The sequence below is a fragment of the Neofelis nebulosa genome, chromosome 13 (genome assembly GCF_028018385.1).
Source record: "Neofelis nebulosa isolate mNeoNeb1 chromosome 13, mNeoNeb1.pri, whole genome shotgun sequence".
NCBI classification, from domain to species: Eukaryota; Metazoa; Chordata; class Mammalia; order Carnivora; family Felidae; genus Neofelis; species Neofelis nebulosa.
This window is the reverse complement of record NC_080794.1, coordinates 1,636,021-1,652,203: the sequence shown is the minus strand read 5'-3', so window position 1 is coordinate 1,652,203 and position 16,183 is coordinate 1,636,021. Positions and strand designations below refer to the sequence as shown.

The following is a 16,183-nucleotide window of genomic DNA, read 5'->3' as shown; positions in this document are numbered from 1 at the left end:
TAGCAGTCACTGCTGGAAGTATAAAAGGGTCAGAAATAAGGTGGGATTAGGGCACACCACAAGCGAGCTGCTGGATAAATCCTCCAGGCAGAGCCCTGTCTGTGGCAGCAGGTGCCCAGACCGCACCGCTGAAGGCACGTAACACCCCCTCGGGCACGACGGGAGTTCCCAGGACTGGATCTAGCAAACTCAAGTAGGAAACCCCTCGTTGGCTAGAGAGGAGCGATCCATGCAGCTGCCGTGGGCCTTTCATAACCAATTCCCTCGCAGCCTTGAAAAATGTAGGGTCATGACCAACCCAAGTCTCTGCCGTGATGGGTTTCTGACTTTCTCCGTGTCCAACAAAGCTTTGAATAAGAAGTTCTCTGCGTTTCAGGAGAATAAAAATTTAAATATACGCTTGCCTAACTGGAACATTCGATCTGGGGGCTAGGAAGGCCCCGTGGCTTCCGTGGAGGGCGTGTGTTAAACCAGGAAGGGATCCATTCAGAGACCTGGCGGGAGATTTGGAAGGCCACACAGAAGTACGATTACGTTCAACTCTGATCGCACTTGAACTTGGGGACGCTACAACTTGGGAACGATTACGCAGGATAACTTGGTGGCTTTTGGATCAGGCCACTTGTTTGCTTCTCGGCTCTGCTAACAACCGGCCGTGAGGTCTCGGGCAGGACCTTGGTCCTTCAAGAAAGCATGAAACGAGACGCTCAGCACTGGCAAAAATCTCTAGGTTGCGCACCCGCAACTAACGAAACCGTGGCGCCGTGCCTAACCACACCTCAACCGAAAAAAAAGAAAGCAAGCACAAAATGAGATGATGCACCGGAAGCAGTCAGCATCTGGCTAATGCTGTGGGGACACGGCACAGAGGACAAATCACGTGTCCAAGGAGCCTAACGCCTACGTCTCACAGGGGCCGGGGACCAGCTTCTCCGTCTTTCTTTTTCATTGCTTACGTTAGACTTACGTTGCCAGCTAGGAAAAGCGGAAGGTGCAGTGGTTTGGGGGGGGGGGGTGCACCTCGAGGTGGGCTTGGGTGTTACCCGGAGCACCCCACCTCTCCCGACACACGTCCACACCCACCGGTGTGCACCCACCCGGCGCTCAGAAAAGAAGAGAGGTCTCAAACGGACTCAGATTGGGGACCACTCTTGCTGAAGCCCTACGCCTGTTCACCCTCCAGAGCCAGTGGGAGACTCCTCGAGAGCGGCTTTACGGAGCCGGGCAAGGGAAGGGACGATGCCAGACAGCACCCACGCAGGGACTGTTCCAGCCCCTTCCTCCCTGTCCGGCCCCACCCCCACCGAGGCCCCTCAAGCCCTTCCGCGGGACCTCACACATGGGACAGCTACATAAATACAAAAACCAAACCAACAAAAACTCCAGGGCATTTAAGAAAACGGCCTCCCCTCCCTCAGGTCTCTGGTGAAATGTCCCCTTTGGTATTTATATCGACACTCTTCGGTGACACAAAGGCTGGCTGCCACATCATCGGCCTAATCCGTGCTTTCAGCTGACAGCACACCTTTTGAAAACCACGGTCACCTAAGTGATGCCCTGTCCTGCTGGGTGGTCCCGGCCGGCGAGATTTGCACGAAGCCATCAGGAGATGCCTGGGGACCGAGGGTGACACAGAAGTCTCTTCAGAAGGTTAATCGTTCTTCTGAAGCCTTTCGTGCTCAAACGACTTTCACACAAGTCCTCCCTACCTGTCACCGTGTCATTAAAAAAACAACCAAAAGGAGTTTGACTCATGGTCCTTTGTCCCAGTGTTGTTACTGAGCCCAAAGAAGCTTTCAACATCAAACCGAGGCAGACAAATCTCCACAGAGGAGACGCCATCACTAACTTTAACATCATAAAGTCAGAGAAATAAAACAGGCGTGGTGAGCTTTTTTTCTTCTAAACAAAAAAAAAACTACCCGTTTCTGTTACGGGTAAAAACTCCTAAAACTGACGGTGGCATCATTTGTCCTCTCCTTTGTCCCCGCCCTGCTTTCTCCCAGGGTTTGCCCACCCAAGGGCGGATGGTACCGAACAGCGTCAAGAGCTGAGGAGAATCAGTTCAGGACCGCCAGCAAAAAACGACAACGACAACGACAAAAAACAAAACCAACCAAGCAAAAATCAAACAAAACAAGAAATCTTTTCATCTCAATGCAATAAGTATGGTGCAGATACTAACCCAGACCAAAGTCTATAAAATTTCATTGTATAGAATTGGGCGCCTGGGTGGCTCAGTCGGTTGGGCGTCCGACTTCGGCTCAGGTCATGATCTCATGGTCCGTGAGTTCGAGCCCCACGTCGGGCTCTGTGCTGATAGCTCGGAGCCTGGAGCCTGTTTCAGATTCTGTGTCTCCCTCTCTCTCTGCCCCTCCCCTGTTCATGCTCTGTCTCTCTCTGTCTCAAAAATAAATAAACGTTAAAAAAAAAAAAAATTAACGCCCAACCCAAGACACCCTGAAGAGAGAAAGGTATGTTATGTTATCGATACTTATTCGGGGACGGACAGGGTCTGATGAACGGTGACTAACATCTTTATAGCTGGTTGCCAACTGGCCGCCTGTATACCACAAGCTCTTGCCTAACAGCCTCTTCCAAGCTTCCGCTTTTCAGTCGGACGCCCTTGCTGGGCGGAAGGCCACGGCTTCACCAGGCTTGGAGAGCCAAGATGCAGGCTCACACGTACCCAGGTTCTCTCCTCCCCACACGTCCATCATCATGTCGTACTTCCCCAGTTCTTCAAAATAGAGCTTGTCCATCACGAACAGCCCTCCAGCAATCATAGGGGTTCTGAAAAGGCAGAGAGGGTGGAAGGGAAGAGAGGGAGAGGTCAAAGGTCAAGGACAGCGCTCCTGCATTCTACTGCCAAGGTCAGGTCTATAAGGTGAGCTTAAAAACGAAGCCACAGCCACCGTTCCCCAGTCGGGGCTCAGGATGCTGTCGCTGTTTTTCTGCTGCTGACTTCAAATGCTTCCCACCTGCCCTGCTCAGACGCTCCCACAGCGCAAGGGGCCGGGCCCGGTCCCCTACGAGAGCGTGACCACTGAAGCCGGGGGCACTCACTGACAGGTGGCCTTTCTGTGCCTCCATTTCCTTAGAAGATTACAGAGAACGATACGTATAAGCTCTCAGGAGATTCTGCAAGCGACCCAATAATATCAGCTGCCCTTATCCTGGAGTTGGTTCCTCACGTTAGATGCGACCCATCACCTCTGTGTCTCCTGGTCAGCCTGAGAGGCAGTTAACTGAGCCCCTACTTCCTTCCCAGTAGATGTCCTGAGAACTCAATGTCAAGTGCCGGCAGGGAGAGGAAGAGCTTAATTAAGTCTCTAGAAAACACGGGGCCTGGGGTCTCACCTGTGAGGGGCACCCCAAAGGATGCCCGGCACTTACTTTATGGGGGCGACCGGGTTCCCCTGGCGGGATCTTCTCTGCTCGGGCGTCATGTAATCCCATTTGAATACCAAGTTCCAGTCAAAACCTGCCGGCCACAGAGAAGACACAAAACACAAGGCGCCGATAAGTACGAACTGTGCTCCTGCACCTCCGTCCCTCACGGCTTAGACGTATTTGTATTTGATGTTTGGACTGGACTCACTGAAACCACACAGAGCAAAAAAAAAAAAAAAAAAAACAAGAAAAAAGCATGACCACGAAAGCCGCAGCAGGAGGGAGAGGGCGCCCGGGGGACCTGGGCAGGAGACCGGCAGGGAAGGCGCATGCTGGAGAGGCTCCCTCTGAACAGAAAACGCGGGTCAGGCTTTCCTAGGATGAAAATGCCTGAGGGTAACAGACCCAGGGAGAGAAGGGGGGTCCGTGTGGAGACACCCTGCACACCCGAGGGCTGTAAGGAGGCGAGAGAAAAAAGAGGGACAAAGTCAAATCTGCCACCGGGCCTCCAACACTGTCCTGGGGCCAAAGAAGAACCCAGGGGAGGGGACAAGATGACAGGGTCCCTGGGCCTGCAACCTGGGATCCTCTCAGCGTCTCCTGGCTGCAACCAAACCATATTGGGGTGGGGGGGGGGTGCAGAGGGACCACTTTTTGACGAAAATGAGCCAAATACTTCCTTTGGCTGCCAGCCCAGCAGGCAGCAAGCTGCAATTTCTGAGAAATACGGCCGCCGTCCCAAGTCACTTCTAGAAGCCACAGGCTGCTTGGGACAGCCGAGCGCAGGCCTGGTACCTGCCCGTGGTTTCTGACGTTTGTATTGCCGTGTCTCGCCCTTACTCAGAAGGCACCCCGCACCGAGCCGTGGGTGCCCACACACCCCACCCGCTGATGCTCCAGAGATGCACGAGAAGACCACTTCTTGGTGACAGGGGGCTCACGATATTGCGTTTCCAAGGGTCTGGCAGCTGAACCTAATTACTCCAGGGCCATCTGTCCTTCAGCTCTGTGCCATGGGGCCTGGGCCAGCAGGGACCGTGCAAGGCCTAGGTTCGGATCTCTCTTCGGGGTGCTCCGAGGTCAAGGTCTGGCTGTCCTGCCAGCCCCCACGTCTGTAGCCTGAACAGGGCAGGGTGGGAGGCATGAGCCAGGGGTCTCCTGGGCCAGCACGGTACGCCAGATGGCCCCTCCAGAGGCATGGGACGACAAAGGCCCCCCCGCCGGTACCGCTGAGTGCCACAGGCTAGCAAAGAAGAGGCGAGTGGCTGGGGGGGCCAGGCGGCAGAGACGGGAGCCCAGGGAGGAAACTGAGACAGGCCCCACACTGGCTTTCCCGAAGAGCCCAGCTCTCCCCGAGGCCTGCCTCAACCAGGGAAACGACAAACATCCTGCCTGTGTGATCAGCGGACAACGCAGAGGCCCCAGCGGGCCAGGTGACGTTAACACTGCCCGCTGCTTGCGAATGTTCATTCTTATTTTATTAATTTGGTCCAAACAAACTATGTTAGGTTTTGAGAACGTGCTAAAAGTGCCGTCCTTGATTTTTTCCCCCTAAAGGGATCTGACAAAATGCTTCTGGAGTAAACCTGGTGCCTCTTCTTCTTCCGACCCCAGCAGGAGGCCTGAGCCCCGCCCCGCAAAGCATCTGGGTCCCTGCACTGGCTCTCACACAGGAAGCTGCTCTGGGAGCAAGAGAGCCCATCAAATCTCCGCTCTTGCAAGTCCTCGGGGACGAAGACGTTCTGAAGACCGACGCTTTCTTGATAACTAAGGATCTGTCCCCTTTAAAGCGGCCAAACCGTCTCACTGTTTGCCGAGAATCGTTTTTGAACTCCGTGTCTCCTGATGCGCGTAGAGCCCTCCCACGGCGACGGCCCCGCTGCCGATGGCTCGGGACGGGGGACCTGCCTGGCCACATCACGGACCTCGTGCCGGCGAGGCTCATCCCTTCGCTGCCCACGACACTAGCACCCCACTTCTCAGACGGGCACACGGAGGAGCAGAGGTCAGCTGGCAGGTGGGGCCAAAAGCCGGAGTCGCCCGGACCGCCCCGGCATTCTGTTTCCTGAGGCCGTGCCCGGTTTGAGAGTTTCACGGTCTTCTTCTCTCCGTGCCAGGCCATCAGTGGCTCCTGTGTCTGTCCGCAACAGTCCGTCCTCCTGGCATCCACTCAAGGTGTTGGAAGATGGGCAAAGCGACCCCTAGGTTCACACAGAGCAACTGGGGTACCGCTGGGCAGGTAGAAAAGACTTCGTGGACTGTAGGTGGGAAGGGTCAAGAGCGAAGACATTACACAGGCAGAAGGCACAGGCTCTGACGTCTCTTTCAGCTGCTTTGAGCGGTCTCAGCTGACCTCCTGGCTCTCAGCCGGGCTCCGAGAGGCGTGACCGCCAACCGGCCGAGGTTCAGAGCACAGAGCGTTTATGACCGGGCGGTGGCAGAGCCCTGTGTCACCAGCCACCCCCTGCCCCACCCCCACCTCACAGTCCCAGGGACAGAAGGACACTAGTAAGAGCCGCGTGTCACATGACCAGTCCCTTCGAGGGGCCAGTGTGATCCCTATGCTGCCATCAGCACCATGGAGCCCTGCATGAGACCGGCGTGTCCCCAGGCAAGGTCCAGGAGCCCACGGGGGTCCACAGACCCTTCTGGGGGTCTGCCACGTCAAAACCGCGTTTATATTTACATGAGACCTTATGTAAGTGCCTCTTTCAGGCTCACTCTTTCAAAAGCCCATGATGGAGCTTTCCAGAAGCTGTAGGACGTACGAGATCAGCACTCTGATGGACAACTGGATGTATATTTGCATCGCCTCGTGTTTTAACAAGTACTCGGCTTGAATTTCTAACCCAGCAAATGCCGATACATGCAGCCAGCACGGTATAGTCGAACAGGGGTTCTCTGGGGCCTGTGATAATTTCTGGGAACGTGAAGAGCACGAGAAAAGTCACCAACGGGGCCCCAGGGGGGCTGGGTGTGACAGAACACATCCGGAGGCTATGAGGATCAACAGGAAGCTGGTGTGGCCACTTACACTTGAGGTGACCCGAAAGTGAAGCAGGATGTGAATGGTCGGCGGGAGGGTGGGGGTGGGGTGGGGTGTAGGGGGGGACCTGCAACCAAGCCACGCGAAGGGGTAAAATCGGCAGGACTTGGTGACGAGCGGGCTTGGGTGGTCAGCGGGAATTGGGGATGACCCAGGTGACCCGGGCGGCAGGGCAGGTGACCTGGATGGCTCTGCCACCAGGGAGAGGCAGGCTGTCGCTGTCAGAGGAGCTGGCGTCACAGGCGAGGCAAAGCCAGGCCCGATGCTGAGCTCTGATGCTCACCGCACACGGCCTGTCAGCTCTGGCGGATCCTCATCCCAGACTCCGACCTGGGAAGGCTTAATCTTCCGATTAAAAATGACACCAGTCGTGTGTACTGAGCCACACGTGTCATAACAGCCACAGAAGGCCAACGAGATAAGAGAAGAACAGGAAACACAGGAAGTCCTCTAAGGGAAATAAGGCTATTTTTCACTCTCTTTAGGAGATCCCACTTGTCGAGCACAGAGACACCCTTTGCTCGCGGCGCGTGCACCGGCAGCGTGAAAGCTGCGGTCACTGTCACTCGAGACGCTGAGAAGGAGCAGCGATCAGACGCCACACAGAGAGCAAGAGTGAGGCGGGGGGGGGGGGGGGGGGGGACCAGGAGCCGTGCTTACCGCCTTTCAGGTCAGCGGATGCCCCCACGTACTGAAAGTTGTCCATATTGATGACGTCGATGATGGGGGACACGACCCGAGTCCTGTCCTGAAACACAAATGAACAAAAGACAGGAGTAGGTATCACACACAAAACAAAGGATCCCACCCCACAAAAGGCAGGCATTTGTGGCAGGCAGTTTCAGTGAAACCCACCGCCTGCCATCGCTAACCACGCTGTGCTCCAGGGGACCTTGGGGCCCCCCATCCAACGCGCGCGCCCTGCCCTCAGCCGTCCCGTGGACGGGCCCTATTCTGTGCCGAGCAAGGTCGAGGGTGAGCGGGCAGAGAGAATCACTCCCTGAGAGGAGGCAGCCGTGGGCACGGGGTGCCTCAGGCGTTTGCTGCCCCGGCTGGAGGAAGGGACCGCACCAGGGTCCCCAGCGCGCTCTTCCGTTTTCCCAGATGTCAAAACGCCGACCACAGGGCTGCTTTCATCCTGACAGAATCTAAGCTCAGCTGCACTGAAACATCAGAACTGTGAGCCGCGGCCTTGGGAGTGGACTCCCGGCTGAGACACCCACACGGCAACGCTAGGGCATGAGCAGAGTTACCGAGTATTATTCCGGCAGAACAGAAGCCAAGTCGGCTAGAGAATTCCAGACTCTACGCAGGTCTTACCTGTGATTTCTATCAAACAAGAACATTTTTTCCCTTAGATGGAGGCATTTCTTTATGCCGCGGTTATTATTCTGGTAAGAGTTTGTGAACATAAGGCCTTTTAACCTTCCTGCCCTCTTTCAAACGAGATGCTTGATGCTGGGGACAGGCACTGCCCCACGCGGCTAGTTAACGGAAGAGGAAGTGCTGTCCTCTAGCCATTTACAGAACCCGTGTTAACCAGGGGAAAGACTTCGAAAAACAAATTGGTAACAGAATCAGCAGAGCTAAGAGCCTAATACATCAGAGGAACACATAAAAGAACAGTATAAAGTTCTGACATCACCCAGGAGCGAGTTTACGGGACACAAGACCCCGTGCGCCGAGAAGGGAGAATCAAGTCTTCCCTTGCCTGGCTCGGTCCGGACCTGGGGATAGGCACCAAATAGCATAATTTGCTCTCCTTCTCAGTCCACTTCTTTTGTTTTGACTTCTTTTTTTTATTTTTTTTTAGTTTATTTTGAGAGAGAGAGAGAGAGAGAGAGAGAGAGAGAGCATGAGCAAGAGAGGGACAGAGCAAGAAGGAGAGAGAGAGAATCCCAAGCAGGCTCCGAACTGTCAGCGCAGAGCTCAGCACGGGGCTCAAACCCACAAACCGTGAGATTGCGGCCGGAGCCGAAATCCAGAGTCAAACGCTCAACTGGTTGAGCCCCCCAGGCGCCCCTTGGCCTCTTCTGATAGGACTGGAATTGGTGAGAGTTGCAATTTTCCACTCCTTCTGTCCTTACTTGAGGAGAGAGTATTTGAAGGAATTCTGACAGTTTGATGGCAGAAGCCTGCGGTCTCCACACACGCTAATATCTTGGCTGTGGCCGTGTCCTCCGCGACCAGGGAGGAGTCTGGTTGTGTGAGAACGGGCCTGGAGAGGACGGGATTCCAGAGGGTTCTTCTCTCGGCTAGGTGAGTGTATAGGTGTAAGAGGGCTCAGTGAGAGGGGATGCAGGAGAAACTGCTTTGCACCCCTGGCTGGGTCTCCTGCATGAATTCTGGATGTGTTATTAAACACGTTAACCCCCAGGTTCCTCGTGGGGCAAATGGGGTCAATACGTAATTTATCTAACACATAGTTAGCGCTCGGTGAACAGTCCCGAATATCGTAGCATCACTGATAACTGGGACACGGAGTCAAGATCATCAATACCGTCATAGCATCATCATCACTGGTAGCTTGTGGTTATTGAGTATTTCATGATTTAGTGCCCCTCAGCTACCCGTGTCACGCATGACTCGTAAAAGGCCTCACTTGTTCGTTTCCGATTTCTCCAGTACTTTCGTTAGGTTTGCTTTATCACCCCAAAGAAACCCTTTCTCAGTATGGAGAAAAGAAAAGTCAGGAAAGCAAGCAAAAGGCAAGCGAAATGACAAAAGGCCGAAGGTAATACCAGTGATGACGTGTCTAGAGACAGAGGTACACAAATTGCGCCCCGGGGCACCCTGACAGCCTCTAACGGTCAACTGTGCGCTCACGGGCACCCCGTTCCGCCACGAGCCGGCAGGCTGGGCTCGTCGGCGAGCAGCATGGCTGGAGGTGGCCAGCCTGCCCTCCCGGCCCTCTGGAGGCAGCGATGGCATCAGCCACTCCGAGTGCACTTGCTGGACGCCGGGCGCTGTCCTCAGCGCTCGGCCCCTCCTGAGCTCAGAGAGAAGGCAGACCCTCCTAAGAGGAAAGGGACCGTGGGAAACTGATCAGGCTCTCGCCAGCCTCCGCCGCTCCTCGCCTCCGACTCATCAAAGTGATTTTCTCTCCAGTGATAAGATTCCTACAGTGAACGGAATACTCTTGGAGCGGTTGTGCCAGAGGCACGCTTCCCCCCCCTCCCCTTTCCAGCACGCGGGAGGAGCCCAGCACGAGCCCCGGGCCTCACCTCAGCCACCCTCTCCAGGAGGGGCTCCAGCCAGTGCTCGTTGCACTCACAGTGGCTGTCCAGGAACGTCAGGACCTTGGCCTGGGCCGCATCGGCCCCCCGGACCCGTGAGCGCATCAGGCCTGCGGAAGTGATTTCAAAAGCGCATCAGAGTATCTGAGAAGAAGGCAACAAGACAGCACATACAGCATTGACATCCCCCCGCCGCCCCCCACGGCTCTGTGGCCCCCTTGCCGGGCACAGTCTAGTACAGAGTTGGGGGGCAGGATCAATCCTGCCCCGTGGTTACCAAGACAGGCTGCTGTCAGGATCTCTGTTCCTAAGTTCATTGGAGGACGAGGAAGGCAACTTTCTTAGAACGACTGCCCTCTGAGTCAGGCCCTTAAGAACCTGAAGTCTCCTTTATCAAGCAACTGAACCGTGGAACTTTTCCGACTACCTTCTTCTGACGCAGCAACAGTTTTCTCCTTAACTGGGGCAAGGGAGGTGTTGTTACCCAGACACCTTCAGGCGCTGGTGGTACCGATTTTAATGGCGATGGCGTAACGCTCAGGGTGCTGCAAATAGCTCTGCCTGTCCAAGACCTACCACAGCCAAAGAACATCGGTGGCAAATCCCGGCTGACCAGGTTTTACAGAAAATTAGTTCCACGACAGGTCAAATTTCCACAGTTTACGTACTGTGGTCTGTTAATAATACAGATTTTTTACTATCACACCAAGTCTTATCACAAGTTGTATCTCTGTCACTGGATGACGCGGCCATAAGTGGCTTTTGCTGCGTATGCCAGGCCTTCCGCAGCGTCCCCTGTCATGATCACCTGTGGTTGTGCATTTCACAATTTCAGGTACCTGTGATCAACGGAGGTCTGGAAGCCAGGGGATCCTCCTTCTGACATATCATCAGAAGGTCAGCAGTAGCCTAACGTTAGGTCACAAGTCTGTGTCATCCCCCTCCCTTCATCTTATCACGGGGGCATTTTATCACCTCACATCATCACAAGAAGGGTGAGGACGGAACGATAAGATATTTTGAGAGAGAGAGACCACATTCGTGTAACTTTTAAACAGTATAGTTATAAATGTTCCATTTTATTATTAGTTATTATGGTTTATCTCTTACTCTGCCTAATTTATAACTTACACCTTGCTGGAGATACGCATGTATAGGGAAAAAGTTTATTCAGGGTCCCTTACTATCCGTGGTTTTAGGCGTCCACTGGGGGGTCTTAGAACGTATTCCTGTGGATAAGGGGGCACAACTGTATATGAAGATGATGTGACTATTCACGACCCGTGAGGACAGTGTTTTCAAGTTCCTTTATACAGAGTAGTCAAAATGGGTTTTCAATGATTCTTCTAGATCTGCATGCTATGGGAGGGGGAAAAAAGATAAAGGCTTCTAGTTCTGGTAATTGCAAAGTCAAGAGTCTTAGCTTGTATTAGACAAGCTCTTGCTCAGAGAAGAGTTATAAACTCTGACCAAAAGAGAAAAAGCAAGAATCGGAAAGGGCCAGACAGCAGTGAGAAGCAGGCAGAAACTGGAGGGGATTCAGTCCCTGAAAGGAGAAAATCACAGGGAGTGAAGCCCAGGGGTGTGTGGTGTTTCTCCCGAGGTTACGCTACGACCCGCTGCGACACAGCCTTTTTGGCTGGAGGTGTCAGAGGACAGAGTTCAGGGTTTCGAGAGGGGCTAGAAACTGAAAGGAGGAGATCCCGGAAAGGAGGTTCGTTCGTCCCAAATCTGGAGATAACCTCCTCAAAAATCCTCGGCTGACTCCTGAACTTCAGGCACAAGGGAGACCCCGCGGAGTCCGTGAAAAGAAATAACCAGAAGGCAGAGAGAACTGAGATTTCAGCCGGTAACCACCACGGGGACTCACAGTTTGGCACAGGGCTCCCACCAAGTTAGAAGGGCTGGGTCATCTTTGAGGCTCCCCAGCCGATTCTAATAAGCAGCCAGATGAAGTCACTGGGACATTAAAACCCCCACTAAACAAACCGAAGGCCGTTCCTTCGCTGCCATACTATTCACGCAACTGATTTTGTCTGACATCTAGTAGCGTTACGAAGCACATGTATAGATGTTCAAGTACATGGGAGACATACATGCACACACGGACACCCAAGCACACACATACATTCCTGTGTGTGCTTTTTCTCACTCAGTACCACCCGCTTCGTTTGCTTACAGGTTTCCTTCCCACACTCTGTCTTCCCACAGCGGCCCCACCCCCTCCCTTTCCAGAACAAAGCATCAACTCATGTTCTTACCCAAGTGAACATCCTAACTTAAAGCACTCAGAGGCACTGATGTCTAAGGTTAAACTCTGACAAGGCCAGCAAGTGATCTGTCAGTTATAAAATGCCACCATGAAAAATAATTTCTTTCTTTTCCTCCTCTTCTTCTTCTTTTTTCTTTCTTTCTTTCTTTTTTTTTTTTTTTTTTCCTCCTTGTGCTAGCAGGCACTTTGGGTTTCAATTCAAAAAGTTATCATGCAGTTTGTTTGGGGGCCCATGTAATGCAAGACTTCGGTTTGACCTCAAGGTTTTGGCTTATTCTAAGCTTGGGAGATAGACGCGAGTCCAGCAAATAGAGCTTCCCAAGGGCAGGGCTGGTGCCACTGTTTATGTATCTTGAACCTGAGGAACGATGATCTTGGTTGGTTAAAACATGGTGCTGATCGCACTGTCCTAATAGGCTCAATCACTTTATCGCTGATGAAATTCCTGCTAAGAAAAGCTGCACGGATTGGCTCTGACCGGGCTGTACGGGAACCAGAAGAAAGAGTATATATGCTGATCAGAGAATACAATCGCCACTCCAGGATCAGCGGAGTCATCCTCAAATAACTAAGATAGCATGTTTTAAAGCTGTGCCGTCTTCCTACACTGAAGGAGTTCTCTGGACCATGGAGGAGCCTAGAATCCAGCCACTAAGCCCTTCAAGCAGCATCGATACACTGGATGTTAATTGCATTGTGGTTTTAGCTTCCTTTCCGGACACTTCAAAGTAATACTTCCCCCCACCCCCCCCTCACCCTTTGGAGTCTCTCTCCTAACTGCCAATAAAGAGGACTCGATAAGCCCAGCTCCGGCAGACAAGACTGACCGCAGGTTTTGCGGCTGGCCTTTGCAAAATCCAATAAGCATGTAATTGCAGCAACATCTCCCTTTTTGGGATGGTTCACCTTCAGCAGGCTGTCAAACTTGAATCCGTTATTTTACCAGATGCCGGGAGCCTGGCGTCACCAAACTTCTCATTGCTAAATCTTTGTTTTCCTTCTAAACTCTGGTACTCCAGGGACTGATAAGACTTCCTGGGTTGTAAAAGGAAGAGAGACGCCAATTTTCTAAATACATAAATAAAAATGTAATTTGAACTCTTGCCCTAGTATACAAACAATTTCAATTAAGCTTTGAATGTCCTCCCTCGGCTTTGCTGAGAGAGGCTCCCAAGAGGCTCCCGTAGAGAGAGAGAGACACACACACACACACACACACACACACACACACGAAGACTAGAAAGTTAATTGTTCTTTTAGCTGAAACATTTCGGGCTCAGGAAAAGTCAGCATTCAACTGTCTTGGTAATTGAATTAAGAAAAAGAGTTTAAAAAAAAAAAAAAGAAAAAGAAAAAGAGTCTTACCTTCTCGCCGATCATTTCTGAGAACCCGCACCTTCTCAATTTTCCCCAAGAGAGCCCCATCCTCAGCTAGGGAAAGAGAGAAGCAGAGAATTTGGAACCTCGTTTGCAAGGGCTCTGTATTCAAGTATTGTGATTCCTAGTCATCCGTGGGCGGATCTCCTGGGGCATCAAAGAGGCACCTCTTCTTTACACGGCCCAGATTTCTGACCTTTTCGGGCACTAAGGAAGGCCGGCGCCCAGGAGAAGGGCCAGGCAAGGGGCAGGAATCCGTCTTGGTACTTACGGTCATTGCTGTAGTCATCCACCAAGATGATCTCTTTTATGAGGTGGGGCGGGCTTTTCTTAAGCACGCTGAGGAAACAGAAAGATAAAGGTTGGGGCGCCTGGGTGGCTCGGTCGGTGCAGCATCTGACATCGGCTCAGGTCATGATCTCACGGTTCGTGAGTTCGAGCCCCGTGTCGGGCTCTGTGCTGGGAGCTCAGAGCCCGGTGCCTGCCTCGGGTTCTGTGTCTCCCTCTCTCTCTGCTCTTCCCCTGCTTGTGCTCTCTCTCTCTCTCAAAAATAAATAAACGTTAAAAAAAAAAAAAAGAAAAAAAATAAAGTTTGGAGGCCTTGTAGGGGTATCACTTGGGGTGGGGGATTCTCATGCGACGGTCCCAATCCTTGGCTGGAGAAGCCATCAATCAGCCACTCCTTGTGCTGCGGTCAGGTGACCCGTCTGAACCCCCAGCAGACAGCTCTGGCCTGGCAGGCCGGGGATGCAAGCCGTGTCCAGCAGCCTTGCCGGGGACCACCGCCCGTATGGTGCAGCAGGTGGGCACTGGGTGGCCTCTCCTGCCCTTACCTGACCACTGTCCTCAGCAAGGCCGACCTGGCTTCGTTGTGGAACGTGATCACCACGCTGGTGGCTGGCAGGTCCACCCGCCACTGCTTCCGCTGACACCTGAGGGAAGAGAGACATCGTCCTCTGAACGCACCTGGACCAGCCTCGGAGAGGCCCTGGAGGGCACGAGCCCGAAGACGCGCCGGGATGGATGTTCTCGGGTGCACCTGCTGTCTGCAGGAGGGACTGGCCTATTCTGAGAGAAAGTGACAACAGGACATAAGGAAGCAGAGAAACACAACCGGAGTTACACGTTAAAAGAGGATTTCGGCGAAAAGTAACATATTGAGAACATCTTTCTAACGCTGAGAGAGGAAAAAAAAAAAAAGCGTGTTTTAAAACAGGGAAGTCCCATTTCTTCCCACATGCAGATACACCTCTAGAGATGTGCTTTTCACAATTCACAGTGGTTATTTCCGAGGGGTGGAACCGACTGCGAGTCGATGTTCTTTTCTCATCTCTCCGGCAAGCACGTGGGGCCTCTTGTGGTTCTCGGCAAAGCTGTATCTGGAACCCGGCTCTGTCCCCCTGACTGCTCGGCCGCCCCCCCCCCCAACCCCCCCCCTCCCCCGCCAAGGGCAGCAGGGACACACGCCTGTCACCCTGCCAGCCTGTGTCCCAACAAGGTAGGCGGGAGTGGTGCAGGCTGGGGCGGGGTGAGGGGCGGGCCCGTGGGAACCTGAGCCCGGCCGCTCTCACAGGCGATGTGAAGGATCCTGAGAGAATCCAGGGACCACGGAGAAGCTCCGGACAGATCGAAATGAGTCACGTCTCGGGTCTGGCCTCCACAGACAAAGACCGCAAGGACACAGGATGGCTGTGTTAAAAAACGGGACCCCGGCAGCTCTAGGTCAAAGATGCTAGAGACAGAAACGACCCATCAAGGTAGAGCCGGCTCAGCACAAGTCGTCTTCAGGGACCCTTCAGGGCAGGCTCCGCGGACTTGGAGAGCACAGAACACGCCAGCATAAAGGTGATGGTTCCAGAGAGAGAGAGCAATACATCTGGGGTGGGCTCACAGCCTGTCAGGACCGCCGGCAACATTCGGGCAGTTACCAAAATGATGGGACCACTGATAACCCGCTTGGAAAAAAAAAGGCTGGGAAGACAGGAAAGCATCTTTGCCCTGAGGGAAACGGAAACAGTTCTCAACATCTTTTTTGTGTGTGGAAGCGTGCAAGTGGGGGAGGCACAGACAGAGGGTGGGGGGGGACAGAGGATCGGAAGCGGGCTCCGTGCTGACAGGTTGACGGCAGTCGACCCGATGTGGGGCTCGAACGCACAAACTGCAAGATCACGACCTGAGCTGCCGTCGGACGCTCAACCGACTGAGCCACCCAGGTGCTCTTTGACCAGCCGTGTTAACACCCCAGGCCCGAAGGGTGAAACGGTTGTGCCATGAGCCTGCAGGAGGGTAGGAACCTGTCAGGTGGCCCCCAACGCGGTCCCTCCACCCCGGCCTCTGCGATAGCTGCACAACCTTCCGTGAGGCCAGTGCATTTGACAAACCCTGTTTTTCCCTGTTAGCTCTTCACGTAGGCTACCACAGCTGTTGAGCGATGGGCTTCCAGAATTAAAGGGGTCTATCTTAAATGGCCAATCAGTGGGAAAGGGAGTCGGGTTAGAAACAAACAAACAAAATCTCTGGTGCCCAGCCATGGCTGAAAGCGTGTAAGCAGTGAAGGACCGAAGCGTTCACACTAAATTTCCATGACTGGGAAAGACGACCTCAGAGAAGCAAATTTGGCAAAGGAGCAGAAAAGCGGTGCAATTAAAAAGCAATGAGGTCCAGAATCGCAAAATGGGCTTCCTTTGTTTATTTTGGTTGATCTGGAGAGCCTGGTTTTAATTACTCACGAGGACGCTGCATAATATACTGGTCATGTGTTTGGAGGCGGGGGGGGGGGGGGGGGGGGGGGGGGGGGGGGGGAGGGACGGGAAATGCATTCTGGAATTAATAGCGGACCTCGTTACGGCTCCCGACAGC

The 16,183-nt window shown here is 53.5% G+C and overlaps 1 protein-coding gene across 3 annotated transcripts in view; it reads right to left on the bottom strand.

The window, feature by feature from the left end:
- The window catches only part of GALNT2 (polypeptide N-acetylgalactosaminyltransferase 2), a 191,912-nt gene that overhangs the window by 22,296 nt on the left and 153,433 nt on the right, over positions 1–16,183 (bottom strand). For all 3 annotated transcript variants that reach the window (XM_058696103.1, XM_058696104.1, XM_058696101.1), the window contains exons 4-10: positions 14,158–14,256; positions 13,596–13,663; positions 13,313–13,378; positions 9,664–9,785; positions 7,100–7,187; positions 3,397–3,484; positions 2,690–2,793 (exon numbers count right to left, since the gene is read on the bottom strand). In XM_058696103.1, the coding sequence (XP_058552086.1) occupies positions 2,690–2,793; positions 3,397–3,484; positions 7,100–7,187; positions 9,664–9,785; positions 13,313–13,378; positions 13,596–13,663; positions 14,158–14,256 (635 nt within the window). The remainder of the gene's footprint in view (positions 1–2,689; positions 2,794–3,396; positions 3,485–7,099; positions 7,188–9,663; positions 9,786–13,312; positions 13,379–13,595; positions 13,664–14,157; positions 14,257–16,183) is intronic.